At 47.6% G+C, this 17,188-nt stretch overlaps 1 protein-coding gene and 1 long non-coding RNA gene across 4 annotated transcripts in view; one reads left to right on the top strand and one right to left on the bottom strand.

Annotated features, from left to right (window-relative positions):
* LOC116661288 overlaps positions 1-1,909 on the bottom strand; it is a 17,821-nt gene extending 15,912 nt beyond the window's left edge. The window contains exon 1 of the long non-coding RNA XR_004317133.1: positions 1,799-1,909. This is a non-coding gene — a long non-coding RNA (uncharacterized LOC116661288). The remainder of the gene's footprint in view (positions 1-1,798) is intronic.
* On the top strand, positions 699-17,188 carry BCL2L14 (BCL2 like 14). 3 transcript variants are annotated; one of them, XM_006192167.3, is made up of 6 exons: positions 699-909; positions 4,011-4,450; positions 8,677-8,856; positions 10,889-10,959; positions 12,524-12,790; positions 16,389-17,188. In XM_006192167.3, the coding sequence occupies exons 2-6, from the start codon at positions 4,018-4,020 to the stop codon at positions 16,449-16,451; spliced, it is 1,014 nt and encodes a 337-aa protein (XP_006192229.2). In that variant the 5' UTR covers positions 699-909; positions 4,011-4,017; the 3' UTR covers positions 16,452-17,188. The 3 variants fall into 3 exon arrangements, with proteins under 3 accessions (XP_006192229.2, XP_032328944.1, XP_014420979.2); XM_032473053.1 differs by having other exon boundaries at positions 699-991; XM_014565493.2 differs by having other exon boundaries at positions 699-1,006.

Genomic DNA, 17,188 nt, shown 5'->3' with positions numbered 1-17,188 from the left:
AATGGCTGGTTCTTCCCCTACTTTTACGAAATTAGCCCTAATTCCCCTTTCATCATTCACACTTCCTTCATCCTCACATTTTGACCAGCCAGCACTCAGTTTCATGATCCTAAGTGTCTATTTCAGTTAAGGATCTGGAGAGGGTGCAAAATCATACTTAACTGTTTCTTCTCTCCTATACATAGGGAATCCTGTTCCTAAAATTGGGACATATGGTCTTCAAGTGAGTTTTTGTGGCTTTTACTGGGACTGGGGTTAGATTCTATTTTGTAAGCTTTTCCAGTAGTTCCATTTGAATACAGTCTTTGAATCTCATGGGGGAAGTAACACGATATAGCGTGAAGCCAGAAAGACCAGGATTTGGATCTCAGCTCAAGTGATAGGGATGACCAGCAAGATACCTCTCCTCTCTGAGCCTCGGTTTCCTTGTACGTAAAATGGGAGTCTTAACACCTGCCTCTTGATGTTATGATTAAATATGTGTACAATACCTGTCACATAGGTGATTTGCTAAACTGATGGAATGGAAAGAAAGCAAATTACCAGCAAAACACCTGCATGATTGTCCTTGTCCCAAAAGGCAGTGAGAGTCCTTGGTAGAGGATGCAGAGTTCCTTTTAGTCAGATTACTTGGGCAAAGGTCAGCCCCTCCTTCAGTTTACAAGCCCGGGGCAGGGCTTAACAAGGAAGTGGCTCCCTTCATTAAGCCTCCCTCCAGCCTCAGTCCCAACCTGAAGAGTCTACTCCCCTGGTGAAGTCTTAGCTCACAAGAGCCTTCTGAAACGAGAAGCCAGGAAGACTCGGTGAAAGTCTCCTCCTTAAGTTTTGTGGACAGAGACAGAGGTGTAGAACCATCCTTACTGCCACCTGACCCGAAGCAGGAGAGACCGGTGACAGCTTGGAGACCAGGTAACACCAGGAGGCACCAGTCTCGCGCGCAGCCTTCCCAGCAGGACACAGTGGGGACTTCAGCCCTGGTTCCGCTGATGAGGTGATCTAACCCGGGGTTAGTAAATCTAACGTTTGCTGACTGAGTTTATTTAAAAACTCTTATCATGTAAATCTCAGGAAGCAAAACTACGAATCTAAAATTAAAAGCTAAGCACCTAGCTTACTGAGGTTTCAAGGAAAGGGAAAGAGATTACTTAAGTTTCTCTTTCATTTCTTATTTGCTCCAGAAGGTTTAGGATAGTTCAGTTAAGACTATATAACTGGCCACGTAGGCGGCTGCGGGGAAGGAACCCTCCAGGAGGGCCAAAAAAGACGCTGTGACCTGGCTTTCTGGGGCAGGTCTGTGAGAGTTTGCTGTGGATAGGGGAGGGGAGGTAAATACTGGGTTAACCAGGTACGGCCCTGTCCACAGAGTCGCTCAATTACAATACAAGCCTCACGGGTCTTGTTCCAGAGCTAATTCTCCCCTCCAGGCTCTGAACCTGCACCCGGGGCTTCATGTCCATAAACAGAAGCACAAAACTTACCTGTACGTTTCCATTAACCCCGAAGTTGGGCTTTTACTTTGAACTGAAGGGCTCCAGTGTGTGATTAACTCACTGCTGCTTTAAAATAAGACTCTGCTATAAATTTAACAACTCACCCTTAATGCACAATGCAGCTTAGTAGGGAAAGTACCCTACGGTTGTTAAACGCACGGAAAGTGTCTTAACCAACGCTGGATGCCGCTGCCAGCGCTTGCCAGGCCCCGGTCAGGGCGCCCTCCGCCCCGAGGCCGCTGCCCGAGCCACCGGGCTCTGCTGCTCTCCGGCCTCGGCTCTGCCTCCTGGCTGCGCCAAGTACTCACATCCTTCCCAGCCGGGCACGCGACACAAATCTCTTCTTTCACACTTGGAAGCCCTGTGCGCTCCACCGTGACCTCTGGTTTTCCCCCTTTTCGGATGCTGCTCCTGAATCAGCTTTCCGCAAACGTGTTGCTTACAGAAGTTGGCCCCTTCCTCTGGCCCACGACGCCGCGCACACACGTGCCTACACGTGCACGCACACCCGGCCACACGCGCGCGCTCGCACACGCACGCAGTTTTTAAAGTCCTCACGCTACGTTAGAAAGGTTTTCGGTTTAGGGGGGAGGTTGTTTTTGTTTTTGTTTCGTTTTTTTCAGTTTTATTAGGTAGAATTGTTAACAGTTTGACTGCACATGTACAACGTAGTGAATGTAAACACATATACGCAATATACTGAGCATATTCTTAAAATTCACATATAGGTACCGTTCATTGTTTCTAAGAACGTTTAGAGTTTTAGCTTTTTAAACTTACATAGTTGTCAAAGGAATAAAACCAACCACAAAATAGAATTAATTCAAAAAGATACATAAACCCCGCTATTAACAGCAACATTATTTATCATTGCCAAGATATGGAAGCATCTTAAGTGCACATCAATAGATGCGTGGGTAAAGAAGATGCAACATATACATGTAATGGAATACAGCTCACTCATAAGAAAGGATATTTTGCCATTTGCAGGCCTTCATTCACTTTTTTTTACTCCGAAAACTGTAAAACATTGATGAAGGAAATTGAAGATGATCAAAGAAAGGTTTGTGTTCTTTTTTTAACCTACATGTTTTCTTGGAAGCATCATCTTGTGGCCAGAGGAGGGGGCACATCCTCCCTCTGACCAAAGACACAGTTCCTGGAGGCCCCAAGTGCCCACCCTGCCTACAGCGTCCTGAGCAGCACAATTCAAAAGGAAGTTTCGAATTAAAAACTGTGTCAATCCTCCCCCAACACAGTCCAGCGCTGCCCTCCAACCCGGTCCAGTCCCTTCCACACTGAGTCTCTGCCCAGAGCTCCGACCACATGCCTGGCTCTCTCCTGCCCGTTCTGGCTCTTTCTCTCGGGTGTCTCAGGTCACTCAGTCTTCACCCTGAGTCTACTTTACTCGCTTCCAAGAACCTCAGGTCTCGATATTTCTAAGCAGCACCTTTCATTCACAGAGTTGCCAGATTTGCATAAAAATACAAGAGGCTCTGTTAGGTATCAATTTCAGATAAACAGCGGATAATTGTTTGGGACAATATTAGCAACATACTTACACTAAAAAATTATTTGTTGTTTCTCTGAAATTCAAATTTGACTAGATGTTCCGTATTTTACCTGGCAGCTCTAAATTATTTTACTTTCATTCATCAAATATTTATGGAGAACTTACCATGTGTAAGGCATTATGTTAGGAGCTGGGAAAGCCAGCCAAATTGCAGGCTTCATATCTTACACGGAATGCCAAGTATGGCAAGGAATGGTGGAAATTTGTCCCAGCTAAAGAGAGGGTAAAGGAAGAAGGGAGAGAGGATGAGAAGGGCCAGGGACCCCATACAGCTCCCTCTCCTGCGCTGGCCTCCTTCTCTGCCCACCTACTCTCTCCCATGACGACTTTTTAAGTGCCTTCCATGGTCTAGGGCCTGTTTTGAAATGTATTGATCAATCAACATGAGAAAATGCAAAGCTTTCAGCCTGACTCTCAAAGGCCCGCATCACCTGGCTCCGACTGCCATCTCACCATTGTGCCTCCGCCTCCCTGACTCCCAGCTACCCTCAAAGCACAGGCCTATGCCCTATCAGGTCTCACCACTCTTCAAACACATCCTAAATTCACCCCCTGCCTATGCTCTGTTCTTAGCCCCAATCTCCATCCCCTCTCAACCCTTTCTGTCCTTCAAGGGGTCTGCACTCACCCTCTGTCTGCAACTGTCTCTTCCTCCCCTGCCTTCCACACTGGCTCCTGCATCTCTGTAGGAACTCCTCGCTCACTTTCTTTGTTTGGCCTCTTCCTTGAACATGTCTCTCTTCCTCATCTCTGTAAGACTGAACTTGCAGAAAGAACCCTGGCTTTCCCATCTCAGATTCCCTCCTGCCTCCCAGCACAAAGAGTATAGATGTTCAATAAATGCATATTGAAAAAAAAATGCGTATTGAGTTACACTCCGTCTCTCCTGACCTGCAGAGAGTAGGTTGTCATGGGTAGAAGGACATGTGTGGACTTTGTCGTTGCAGGGCCTCCATGTGTACCACCAGCGCCTGTGACCTGGAGGACATCCCCCTGGATGACGATGACCCAGACAGCATGGAATTCAAAATCCTGGAGTTCTACGTCAAACACCATGTCTTCAAGAACACCTCTGCTGTCCTCTCACCAAAGCCCCTAAGAACAAGAAGTTTTTCCCAGAGAGGACCGGGGCCAGCAATCGAGGCCTGGGCTCAGGGGCCATGGCCGTGCAGTAATTCCCAATCCAGCGAGAAGGCCGTACACCTTGCCAAGAAGAAGTCGTCTTGGAGAACACTCTTCGGAGTAGTGGAGAAGGAGGATGATTCACAGAGCTCACCTCCGGAGATCCGTGCTCAGGGGCAAAGGGCCGGCAAACCTCAGAGCGGTCCCCGTAGTCATCAGCGGCCTCTGTCCCTCTCTACAGCGGAACGGCGCTTAGAGCACCAAGGTAGGCTTTCGGGGAGTCTGTCTCTCCCGCAGCCAGGTCTTCCCCTTCTTTGTGTGCCTGGGGGGGGTCCCCTCCTCCCAGCTGGTAACAGGGCCTCGGGCAGGGCACTCATGGTAGTCAGCTTCCCAACTTATTAACATTCGGTTACAATATCCTGACTTTTCTCAAGACTGAGCAGAAAGGATGAGGACGGCAGTGAAGGGTGATGGATTGGTTTTCTGCCTCCACTGTCTGTACTTAAGCTTGCTGCCCAAATTCCTCATCCTCGGTGCCAGAGACACCCAGACATGAGGGAAAGAGCCCCACACAGGGGCTCAGGCTTCTGTTCTTCCAGGTAAGTCACCTCCCCTCTCTGTTTCCATCTGTACGTTGGAGTAAGCCATCCTCCCACCTCTGAAGGTGGATGGAAAGATCAGATAGCTGCACACAAAAATGCTTTTAAAAGTACAAGCTACTGAGAAGCGATTTGACAAAATCTTCCTTCAGTGGGACAAGATGTATTCATTGTGTTGAATGAAACATTTTCATGAAAGGCTTTATTAGAAAGTTGCCCTTCATCCACAGATCTTGGCCATGATCATCATCTTCCCCTCCAGTTTGCCCAGATTTTAAAAGAAACCCTGTCTCCTGCTGGGCTGATTATCCTGTGTAACTTGTCAATAGTGAGTCAACAGGTGGCAGTAATGTCTCAGTTTTAAATGCGACTGTCCGGCTTCCTTGGAGAATCAGCTCACACACGGACAGTCTTAGATCACTCACTGCGATCACGGAAACGTCCATTTCCCACCAGACTTATAGAATTTTAGGACAGGAGATGTTAGGATCCAGATTATGCGGGGGAACTCCCCCCCGCCCAGGGGTAAGCAAGCTCCTGCTGGCGGGGGTTTGGAGAGGTGGCGGTGGCTGAGCTCTGGAGCAAAAAGGACAGTTTGGAGGCACCTAAATGACTTTCCTGCTTGTCCTGTTCTTTGGAGTTTGCCAGGAAACAGGACGATTTTATAGACTTTAACCTTTTGGCTTTCCAGGGTGAAATGATGTTCTGTATTTCAGTATTACTGAAGTGTCATTTGACCTTTTATATTTTCTAAAATTTCCAGATCTCTGTATAGATCTCCCTAACAAGGTAGAGATGGTTACGTCCTAAGGAGGCTTAGCTTTAAACATTTATGTAGAGTGGACCCTCCCTTCTCACCTACCTCTCTACTTGCTTTCTTGTTCAGCGAACTATGTGGGTGGTTAGTTGGTTTTATGTTGGGTGTGAACCAAGAGGGCCTCACATTCTCTTTCTATTTTGCCACATGTCAGTCAGAGCTCAGCAGTCGGCATCCCCTGGGTTCTTTTAACTAAAGGTCACAATTTAGCCTGTGTGCCATTTCCAGGGTTCAGGCACCTGGCTGAAGTGAGAACTATGAGGTTATGTCCCATGACCGAAGTCTAGCAGTGAGAGGCCTTGGGAGGTAGAAAATGAATGTCAATACCAATTTTAAGAAATACCAACCCAGGTTGTTTTGTGAATCTGTTTTTCTCCACAGCCATGATTTGCTACAACTTAATTAATATAGAGATTATTTTTCCCTCCCAAAAAACAAAAACAAAAACAAAAACAAAAACCAAAAAAAACCACAGTTGGGCAATCTAGGCTTGATCTGCCAGGTACACAGTCTTTAGAGATTCCTATTCTGCCATCCCTCAGCTAGTGGCTTCTAACCTCAAAGTCACCTTAAGTTCTAAGGTGGCTGCTGGGATTCCGGCCATCATGTCTACATTCCAAGCAGGAAGAAAGAGGAAGCAAGGGAAGGACAAAAGGGTATCTTCTTTCTAGGTAATTCAGCCCCTTTTTAGAGAGCTTTCTTTCTTTTTGGGGGGGAGGAGGTAATTAGGTTTACTTACTATTACTGTTTTTGTAATAGAGGTACCAGGGATTGAACCCAGGATCTCGTGCCTGCTAAGCACTGTATTCTACCACTGAGCTATTCCCTCCACCCTAGAGAGCTTTCTTAAAACTGTCCTCAACTTCTTACATCTCAGTGGCTACTCCTTACTGCAAAGGAGGCTTGGAAATTTTTTTCAGTTTTATTGTCAGCTGTCCCTCACATTTCAGGGGTCTGTTACTAAGGAAGAAATAGAAAATGGATACTGGGTAGGAAATAGCAGTCGCGACCATATGGAATTCTCTCCCAAACTTCCTGCGCATTCTCTTTAAAACAAATGCCTCAGGCCAGTTGCCTTCCCAACCCTGCTGTCATTAACCCCACAATGAGCCCCCAAAATAAGCTCCTTTCTGTTCTCTCCCCACCCCCATCCGATGTTCCTTTGCCTATCAGATGGCACCAACCCTGACAAGAAGGGAATTTTTTTCCTTTTTTTTTTTCCAGTTTTTAAAATTAAGGTATTCAAAAAAGGGACTCTTAACTAGAGCTGGTTCATTGGAGTCGACATGTGTTGGCTTATAGTTTTTCCTACACATATTTCAACTGCATCCTTCACTCCACGCCCACCGATCCATAGAGACAGATACACGTGCACAGCTTAGTCAGATTGGATACTTCTGTGTCTGCGGGTGGTTTTGTGACTGCCCTGCCACATGGCGGGGACTGGGGAGGGACAGCCTTAGGGCCTTCATCTGCCTCTTCTGAGGGCAAGGTGGGCCCGGTGTGACTTCTGTGAAAGAGCCAGGCGCGCAGGCTGCACAACGCTATAGAGGCAGAACACGTGAGCTTTCCTCTCCGCTGTCCTGGGGACACATGGGAAGGCTCCCACTGGTTGGGGGTCCAGCCTCTTGCCAGCTCCTTCCATGGGTGGCCAGCGTTCACGGGGAAGCTGGTCGGACTGCAGTAAGGTGACTCAAAGGTGGAAAGTACATTTGGCTGGGTTGTTAAAACGGAAAGGAAAACACAGATGCTTCTCTCCTTGACCTCTCCAATTCTCTAATTCACTCCTTATCTGTTTTTGAACCCTATGGATGGAGCACCATGAAAAACGTGGCTTTTCAAGGAAGCCATTATGCCTTTGTTTAGAGAAAAGCATTCTGGACACAGCATCAGTTCAGTGAACGCCCAGCGGGGCGAGGGGAGGCCACCAAAGCTCCATGCAATGGAGGTCTCAGGGGGAGAGGACCAGAAATCACCCTGGTGGCTCCTAACGCGACGCAATCCCTCCCAGGACCCAGGCCTTGCCCCTCGTGTCTTTCCTGATCGACAGAGCCCAGGAGTTCCCCTGGGCACACCAGCCTTCTAGCCAAAACCCCACTCTGTCACTTTCTTCCAGTCTTATAAATTAAATAGTGTTGTTTTAAAACATTACATGACACGACTGCTCCGTATCAAAGACAGGGCTTGTTCAGGCTTCCAAAAGTTAAGAACTCAGTGATGAATTAGCAATGAAAGGCTCACTCCTGAATAGCTCAGCAATGCTGCCTGCCCTCCCAGCCCGACCCCATCCCTGAGCAGCGGCAAAGTCCACTTGTCTTTCACAGGCTACGACACTCAGGGGGCCAATGCCATTTAAACCTTCATGTCCCCAAGTGCTTTATTCTATAGCTACATGTGTGAATACGTGACATAAGTCTTTTCCTGGATTATAAATTCCTGAAGGTCATGGGTTACACTTAAGCGTCCTTGTTTGCCTACCAGCATTTTGGGGCTATTTCCCAGCAGACGTGGAGGAGAGAGAAGACACATGACCCTATCAGCAAGGCGAGTTCAGTGTTCACTTGATAATGGGCTTGAGTAATGAATATGGCCTGAGAGCAGGGGTGTTTCTCTTTCCTCGGTGACCAGCCCCCAAAGGCTTGTCAAACTGTTGAATGCCCTCCTCTGCACCTAGGGGCCAGCTCTCCAACATATAAAGGGTGTCCAAAAAAAAAAAAAAGAATAAAAATAAAAGCATAATGAGCATTCCCTCCAGCCAAGAACTAAGCACTCCCTTTTGTGTTTCCTCCCTTGCAAAGGGGAAAGGGGACCCTAATTTTGCAAGACTTCAGAAAGAGGGTGCAGAGGGGCAATTGTTTGGAGGTGGCAATCACTCCTCTGGGGACTCCTCCCCCAGCCCAGCCTCTGCCAGGCAACTGCCAGTGCTTTCTGAAGAATGGGCCTCCCCTGCACGCTCGCTCCCGGGCAGCTTCCTTTCCATCCAGGCTGGTGTTTTCATTTCAGGGAACCGTGCATCTCAATGATCTAGATGAATTTCTGGGAAGGGCCCGTCAGCACCATCTTGTCTTGTTTCAGCTGTGGACCCCAAAGTCGTTTCCATCGCCAACCGAGTTGCTGAAATTGTTTACTCCTGGCCGCCACCAGAAGAGCAGCACAATCTCTTAAAGGGAGGAGGCTTCCAGTCCACGGGGACTGTCGTACGACAGGGTCTCCGGTTCCAGGGCCCCCAGCCTAAAGCCACAAGTGCGAAGAAAGGTAAAGTTCCCTTCAGAATGTTTGCCCTGGGCTGTGTTTGCCGGGTAGAGGTCTGCACACACTTCTGTGTTTATTCAGCTCTGGGCTCTGCAACTTAGGGATCTCTGCCAACCTGGGCTCAGGGCAGGACAGCAACACGTGGGAAGCACTGACCTTTAGCTCGAGGGACCAGCCCAAGCCAAGGGCAGTGTGCCAGCAGATGGACGCAAACTGCCCAGCTCACTGCCAAGTCCAACGAAAAGTCTCCTACTGAGGGGCAGGAGGGAGCACAAAGCACGCAGTCAGTCTTGTCCACAGGGGGAAATGCGGTATTAGATTTAATCGCATTAGCAATGGCCAAGGCCCAGGGTGCTCACGGGAGAGCACATGGTGTAGGTGGAGCATCCGCCCAGGGGTTTGTAATATTGCCTTGGGCTCCTGTGAAAAAGCAAGGTGCTGTCAGGCACCAGGGCTGGTGCAAAGCATGAAGCAGAGCTGAGAAGTAGTGACCAGACTGGGCGGGTTGTCCCCAGACTGCCACAATAGCTGGGACTGTGGATCCCATCCGACCTGCAGGACTTCTGGAGTTGAGGGAAGCAGAACCAAGTTCAGGAAGAGTTCAGCCCCACGTCCCTCACTAATGACGGTCCTGCCCGGGGTGTTCTTTCCCCATACTCCAGTGGATGATGAGGGGCCGAGGCAGGTCCTGAGTTTGCATCCCTGCCAGAATAGAAGGCAGCAGCTCTTCCTCCAAAAGTATTGGCATCTCCCAACCCCAGAAGCAAGGGTGAGTCTGTCCACCCCAGACTGTGCTGCTGGGACCACAAACTGCCAAAGTGGCTTAGAGTGAGCAGCGGGAGGAGAGGAGGGCCCCTCTGAGTCTGCAAAAGGCAAAGTCTTTCCACTTTATTGCTATCTCATGTGTGCCTGGGCCACGTAAGCCAACACCCCTAAACCAAGCAAAAGCTCGGATGAGAGCCTCTGTGCCCATGAGGAATTCGGGCTGCTGTCCCAGCAGTCTTCCTGGAGAGAGGCCCCAGCATCAGATAAAAACTACATATGGGCGACGGGGCCACGCAGTCCTTCTCCCAGGTGCCTTGGGTCTCAGAGTTCCCACCTGGCCCTTCACTAGACCTTGTGGGATGATTTTCTTGGCGGCCTGTCCCCTCTCCTTGGGGACAAACATGAGGACTCCATGACTTCAGAGACTGTGCCAGAAGTAAAAAGGCTGTTCCCTCAAGCCGCTGGCTTTGCTGTTTGGATTCTGCTCTCTAGCCATGACTGTTTTCCTAATGTTTGCTTGTTAGCACGTTTGGAGACAAGAGGAGTCAGACTCCTCCCTCTCCCCTGTTCCAACGTTCACCCCACGCACGGCCGGGAGCCATCTTTCTCTCCCTCTGCCATGTCAGCCTTCGGCGGGGAGAACTGATCCATTCCATTTATTGATGCCCCACTTTGTCGCAGGAACATAGCATACAAAGTGTACATTTTAGTAAGGTCGAATAAACATTAAATTTGAAAGAGAATGTAAAGAGAAAGCCACAGCAGGAAAACAAGGTGGGTTTAGGAATGAGTTTAATTTCCAAAACGCAGGCCAGGAAGACTGTGCCTCCCTCTCAAGAGGCCAGAGTTTGGCCCTCCGAGCTAACACAAGGAGGGGTGTGATCGGACGGCGATTTATGGGGTCTCCACGGAAAAAGCGCTGTCTGCTCAGGAAAAACATAAAGACCAGCGAGAAATTTCTCCTAAATACCTTCAGGAGGGAGGATTATGTGTATATTCAACATTCTTAAAGTAAATAAAGCGCTGAGTTTCACGGTGAGAACTGGGGGCCTCAGGAAGAAAGATTACAAGAAAGGAGGGGGCCGTAGGAGAGACAGGGTGTCTGGGGTGGTTTGGGCCTGGTCGGAAGAGACGAGGGAAGATTTGCTTGGCTAAGACTTACGAAGCCTGTCTCCCTTAATCCCTAATCAGGCTATAAGCATTGTCCCTGGAAACATTTTAGATGATTTTTTTTTTCGTAAAAGAAATAACTGGAATTTTCCCCTGACAGATGGAGAAGACCAAATTATAGCCAAAATCGTTGAGCTGCTGAAATATTCAGGGGATCAATTGGAAAGAGAGGTAGGGAGCTTCTTGAACTGACTGACGTGTTCTCTTTCTGTGCCGGCGCGCTGGTGCCCAGGAATGGAACCGAACTCCTGGTTGTTTTGTATTCCTTTTCAAAGTTCTGGTTTCCACTTAGTCCTAAATTTTATTTCCCTTGGAGTCAAGACTCTTTGGCGCTGGCAGCATCTCAAAAATGAATCACTTTGGAAAACATAAGTAAACCTTCTGGAGCCTCCTTGGAATTTTTGGAAGCGAGAAAAGTGACTTTGTTATTGCAGGAAAGGACACCAATAAATTAAAACTTGCTGAATAGATTCTGAATCTCGTTCCCCGTGTAACTGATCCTCAAGGGAAGTTTAGACTCTTGCATTTTTGCCCTGCAGCCTGGATATCTGTGTCCCACAGCGGCTCCACGTCTGGAGTCCTCTCTGAAACCTCCCCGTAGGATGGCTGGACTGTTCTCTGCTCCAGGCCTCTCTCAGCAGTTCGGCCAGGGGCCGGGTCAGTGTTACTCGCAGAACTTTGGGTTTCATGCCATTTAGAAGTAGAGACCAGTCATTCCCATCAGGGCCGTGTGCGGGTGGCCTTCAGACGCAGAGGTGGTGAGCAGGCCCCTGCAGTCGGGGCTTCGGAACAGACCTCATCCACGCGTCACCCGCAGACGGCTGAGTAGACCCCCTGTCAGTCAGGCGCTGGCCTGTTGGGCCCGTTTCCTTGTTTTGCCAGGACCCACGAGGAGGAAGTCAGGCCCTGTGAGGGCCCTGCAGGAAGGAGAAATGGCACTGACCAGCCAGGCAGCTCTCCCCAGTTACCGCACGCTCTGCGGCTCCCCAGTGCCTCTGTCAGCCGTGTGCCGCGAGGACGGTGACCAGGGCGGGGAAGGGCGTGAGAGAGGGTGCAGGACAGGAAACAGTGAGAAAACCTGGGTGCTCAGAATAAAGAAAAGAGAAAGGCGTGTGGGAGCTTCAGGCAGGGGGTGGAGGGGTGCAGAGGAAGCAGGAAACAGAACCCAGGCACATGATTTAAGGACGCCCCTGTGCTTCTCCAGAACTGACATCAGTGGGTAGGAGTTACAGGGCAATTGATTTCTCCCCGCTTGAAGAATGAACTTTCTAGCACTCAGGGCTGTCCCTTGAAGCCAAGGGCTGACTTGTGAAGGAATGATCTTCCTGTCACTAGAATTCCAAGTCAATGCCAGTTTCGTACTGGAACGAGGAGTGATTTCCAGGCTTCGAATTCTGCCCATTACACAGCCTCTAGCAAAGCACTTGGCACTGGATCACAGCTGTCAGCAAACTGTGAGGCCCTCCGGTGAGGGCCTGAGTCAAGCGTCCACAGTACCTGCCTGTTGTAAGCGCTCAGGAAACATTTGACGAATGAACAGGCTGTTCAGTTTTACCATGTTTGCCCCCATGAAATGAATTCACAGAGAAAGTCCATGCCCCGGCCGGTCCTACAGGATGCAGTACCACGGCTGAGACTAGAATCCAGGGTTTTCCGTTGGGGGTTTTAGTGGCCCAGTGTTGAGCAGGAGAGTCCGCCTCACTGCTGTACTGAGTGCGTCTCCTCTTGCACACAGCTGAAGAAAGACAAGGCTTTGATGAACAGCTTCCAGGATGGGCTGACCTACCCTGTTTTCAAGACCATCACAGACCAGTTCCTAAGGGGTGTGGACACCAGAGGAGAATCAGAGGTCAAAGTTCACAGCTTTAAGGCTGCTCTTGCAATAGACGCCATGTCCAAGCTCACAGCTGTCGACAACCACCCCATGAACAAGGTGCTGGGCTTTGGAGCCAAGTACCTGAAAGAGAACTTCACGCCCTGGATCCAGCAGCACGGTGGATGGGTAAGTGCATCCTGTCTCAGAATGCATCTTCCCAGAACTCAGACAAGATGGAATAGAAAGGGGTTTTTGGGGGGTTTTATTTGTTTTTTTAAGTGGAGGGAACCCTTCTTTGAAGCCGTTCTCATGAGTTTAGGACACTTGAGTGGCAAGAGATTTATCCCACTGATGGGAACATATTTTTTAGTGGTTATCTTCGTTATCAATAAATATTTACTGAGCTCCCAAAGGGTACATGGGGCCTCTGTGTGGGGGGAGAGGGAAGAGGGATGATCAGATAGAACAGGAAATGAAGAGATGCTGAGATAGAAAATGTTTAGATAGATATAATTTCTGTTTTCACAAATTTCGGAGGCCACAGAAGCCTGGCAGTGAGACAAGGAGGCAGACAGTTCCTTATTCTCTCAGCTGCTGATGGGGTGTGTGTGTGTGGGGGGGGGTGGTCCTCACCCAGAGATCCAGGGCTTATGACATTGGGCCATTGCTGCGTGGACCCAGCCATTTGTCAGGGACATTTTGATACAAACTAAAGAGCAGTGACATTTCCATCTATTTTTAACTTTAATTACCTGCTCTCAGGCCAAACAGACACCTTCACTTCTACCTCCTAACCTTTACCCTTGAGATTTCCTTAAAACTGCCACGTTCAGGATGGCCTCACAAGGTCAACCCTTTCAGAACGCTTTACCCCAGAGCCCTGATCTCAAGGCCTAGGGCGTTTCTGTCTGCTCACGCTCTTCCCAGGAGGACACACGTTGTCATCAGCCTTCTTTCCACGAGGAAGGTCTAGGGGCCAGAAGCAGGTTTGAGTCTGCTCTGGGCACGGCCAGCATGACCCTGGGGCCTCCAGACAGGCTGAGTCTCTTGCTACCAGAAGGAAGGCACAGCTGATCATGTCCGCCACTGTCTCCATTGGCTGCGCATTAAGCTACCCAGACTTCTGTTCTTCCCTATTTTCTACTATTGCATCAAATATGGTAGCGCTTAAGAGCCTCATCTAAACAAAGCTCTGAAGTATTCTAACATCAAGCTGCCTTACCTCATGCTGAGAGGAGAGCTTCCTCCACATTATTCCAGCTTTAACTGCTCTTCCTCCCAGCACCCCCTCAAGTCCCTCTTCCGCCCCGGAGACTATCCTGACCACTCCGGCTCAAGATCCTTTTACAACACTCCATGTTTGCACTATAATTACACACAAGAAATCACCATCATTGTTGGTCTTGTTAATATGTTTTTCCAGAGAGATTACAAATATCAGTTGGGTTCACAAGCCAGTTCTCAAACACCTATTTTGTTAATTAGTGTGGCTGAAACGCCAAAAGTGTTCTAGGAAAAATAGTGTTTCTGCATCAAAAGCACAAACAAAATAAAAAATAAATTGGACCACCTCAAAATTAAAAACGCTTCTGCTTCAAAGGATGCCATCAAGAAAGCAAAAAGACAGCTTACAGAATAGGAAAAAATATTTGCAAACTGCATATCTGATGAGGTACTTGTATTCAGAATATGTAAGAAATTCCTACAAGTCAACAGTAAAAAGTCCAAAAGCCCCTGATTTTTAAAATGGGCAATTGATTTGAATAGACATTTCTCCAGAGAAGATACACAAACGGCCAATGAGCACATGAAAAGATGTTTGCTTGACGTCTTCATTTCAACTTAGGGAAATGCAAATCAAAACCACAATGAGATGCCATTTCCCACCCACTAGCATGGCTAAAATGAAAAAGACAAGGCTCTGTGAGGATGTGGAGAAATTAGAACCCTCATACGTTGCTGGTTAGATTCTAAAATAGTTCCAGCCCCTTTGGAAAACAATTTGGCAGGTCCCCAAAATGTGAAATGTAGAGTTACCAATTCTACTCTTAGGTCTATACCCAAGAAAACCAAAAACAAATGTTTACACAAAAACTTGTACGTGAATGTTCATAGCAGTAATTATTATTCATAATATTCATATTATTCAAAATGGAAATACAAATGTTTATCCATGATGAATGATGAATGGAAAAGCCAAATGTGGTGAATATCCATACAATGGAATATTATCCAGCCATAAAAAGGAATGAGGTATGGACCGATGGATGGACCTTGAAAACATTATGCAAACTGAAAGAAGTCAACAAAAGGTCCATATATTGTGATTCCATTTATACGAAATGTCCAGAATGGAGACAGTGGTTTCCTAAGGCTCTGAGGAGACGGGGAGTGACTGCTGATGGCTACAGTGGTTCTTTTTGTGGTGATGAAAATTTTTTTAAGTCAGATAGAGGTGATGGTTACACAACTCTTGTGAATATACTAAAAGCCACTGAGTTGTACACTTTAAAAGGGTGAGTTTTATGGTGTATTTCAATAAACCTCTTATGAAAAATAAGTGTTTCTAATTCTAGTAAGCAAATAAAAAGGAAAGAAAAAAGAATAGAAATGGTTTTATTTACTTATTTTTTAATTTGGCTGCTAGTTCTAGAGAGAGATAGTTCCAATTAGAGAAAAATAGATGGATTTTTTTTTTCACTAGAAATAATAAAGGGAATTTTCAAAGGCTTTAGAATTTTGTGGCACTGGCTGTTTATCATTTGTATTTGCAATTCAAAATTTATTCGTTTACTTTTCCAGATCATTATAAATCCTAAGTCTTGGCCACAGTTAGGTTTAATTTGGAACAGGTAGCTAGAAATTCGGAGAGGGAGGAAAAAAGAGTAAGAGAGGAAGGGCTAAGTTTTTCCAAAGTCACAGAGTTGCAAAAAAATAAGAGATGCTGATGAAAGACTATTTATGAGTTGATATGATCGATTCGAGTGTGTGGACTGAGATGTGTTCTCAGTCTCCCCAAACAGGAAAGAGGTGACGCGGCGGCAAGCCTCCAGGGACTTCCACTGCCCCAGGAATTTCGGTGGCTCTTGGGAGTTTCCTGGTAGTGCTGTGGAAGGAGGAATCTACTCCTGGGCGCAAGTTTTCCAGGAGCTACGGGCTCCTGTTAGTACTCCACACTTCATAGCAGTGCATCTACGCTTTCCAACTGAACTGCCAGTCTGTGAGGGCAAGGACTGTGTATTTTATGCCTCCTTTTCTCTCTCATTGCTCCACTACTTTCATAAAGTCAGATATGTTCGATCAATACTTGTAGAATACGCACGAATCAGTAAAATGAATGAATAGCTTCTCTATCCACAAAGCGCGCTAAGCCAACCATCACTGGGTTTGAATTTGTTCCTTGGCCCTCCTGTCTCACTGTGAAGCACCGTTCACGTAGTTACCCTGTGGTCCTGCGACCTCAGCCCATTCTACAGCACTTTGAAAGGAGAGGTTAGCAGCCTCCACAGTCATCAACCTTTTCCATTTAAATACAGCATCAAAGACTTTTCCCATCTCCACGGCTAGTCCTGGGTGTGTAACCTAAGTCCTTAGCTGCTGTTTTCCTTTCAGGCATACCAAGGATGCCAGTCACCTTTCCAAACCTTCCCCCAGCCCTAACATGGTCTCTGAGCCTTGGGTCATGCCTGGGACAAGAAAGCAGAGTTAACAGGCATATGTTTTCACTTCAACGGTGAATCAAACTTGGAATTTTAAGAATCTGTTTTTCTTCTTCCCCCTCTAGGAAAAAGTACTTGGGGTATCAGACGAAGAAGTAGAGAGGAGATCACATGAAGAAGTAGACTGAAGCATCAGAGGATCTGTGACCTGGGATACCCACGGTCCAGCTCTGGCCTCGTGTGCAGCAGTCTCAGCACAGACGACGGGAAGAGAACAAAAATGTACAAGCCAGGTGGAGCATCAAAGCCTGCACAACCGTTCTTCCTGTCAACCCAGAGGCATCAGGAGAGGCCTGGGCCGTCCCTAGCCGCAGAAGGTAGAAGCGTGGCCCTTGACACGCATGTTTTCAGGTCCTCCACTGAGTACGTGAGGAAGTCTAGAAAGACCAGTGGTGATTTTCCCTTCAGAGGCTTACAACAGAAACCACCCTCCTGCCGCTGCTGGCCACTTGAGGGAAGTACGTGACGGATACTCGTTGACCTCACGAGGGTGAAATGATAAAATGGTGCATGTGCTTACTACTCTTTGGGTTCTAGTACTATTTATTTTTTAAACTTCACTTGGGATGGCCCAGTAACGACATTGTTTCAAGCCTACCTTTAGGACGGCGTGGCTGTTCGCATTGGTAGATACTGCTCATAGAGATACTGCCATAGCTACCTTTTGGACTCAGTCTCTTGGAGAATTCTCTGGCTGTTTGTAAAATCTTCCATCTGGCAGAAAACAATTACTCCCACCACCCTCGCTATCTCACTGACCCCGTCTCTACTTCTCAAGGTTCCTGGGACTTTTTGTTTGTTTGTTTTTTGAGGTAGTGTAATGATTAGTAGTTGGTAAAATAAATAATGCAGGAAAGACAACTGT

The sequence above is a fragment of the Camelus ferus genome, chromosome 34 (assembly GCF_009834535.1).
Source record: "Camelus ferus isolate YT-003-E chromosome 34, BCGSAC_Cfer_1.0, whole genome shotgun sequence".
Taxonomy (NCBI): domain Eukaryota; kingdom Metazoa; phylum Chordata; class Mammalia; order Artiodactyla; family Camelidae; genus Camelus; species Camelus ferus.
This window is presented reverse-complemented; position numbering and strand designations above follow the sequence as displayed.

Bases quoted from the DNA above. Each gene is read 5' to 3' on its own strand.
- BCL2L14 (XM_032473053.1), top strand. The intron at 8,857-10,888 runs GTAAAGTTCCCT...TTCCCCTGACAG, and splicing joins AGCCACAAGTGCGAAGAAAG to ATGGAGAAGACCAAATTATA. The intron at 10,960-12,523 runs GTAGGGAGCTTC...TCTTGCACACAG, and splicing joins GGGATCAATTGGAAAGAGAG to CTGAAGAAAGACAAGGCTTT.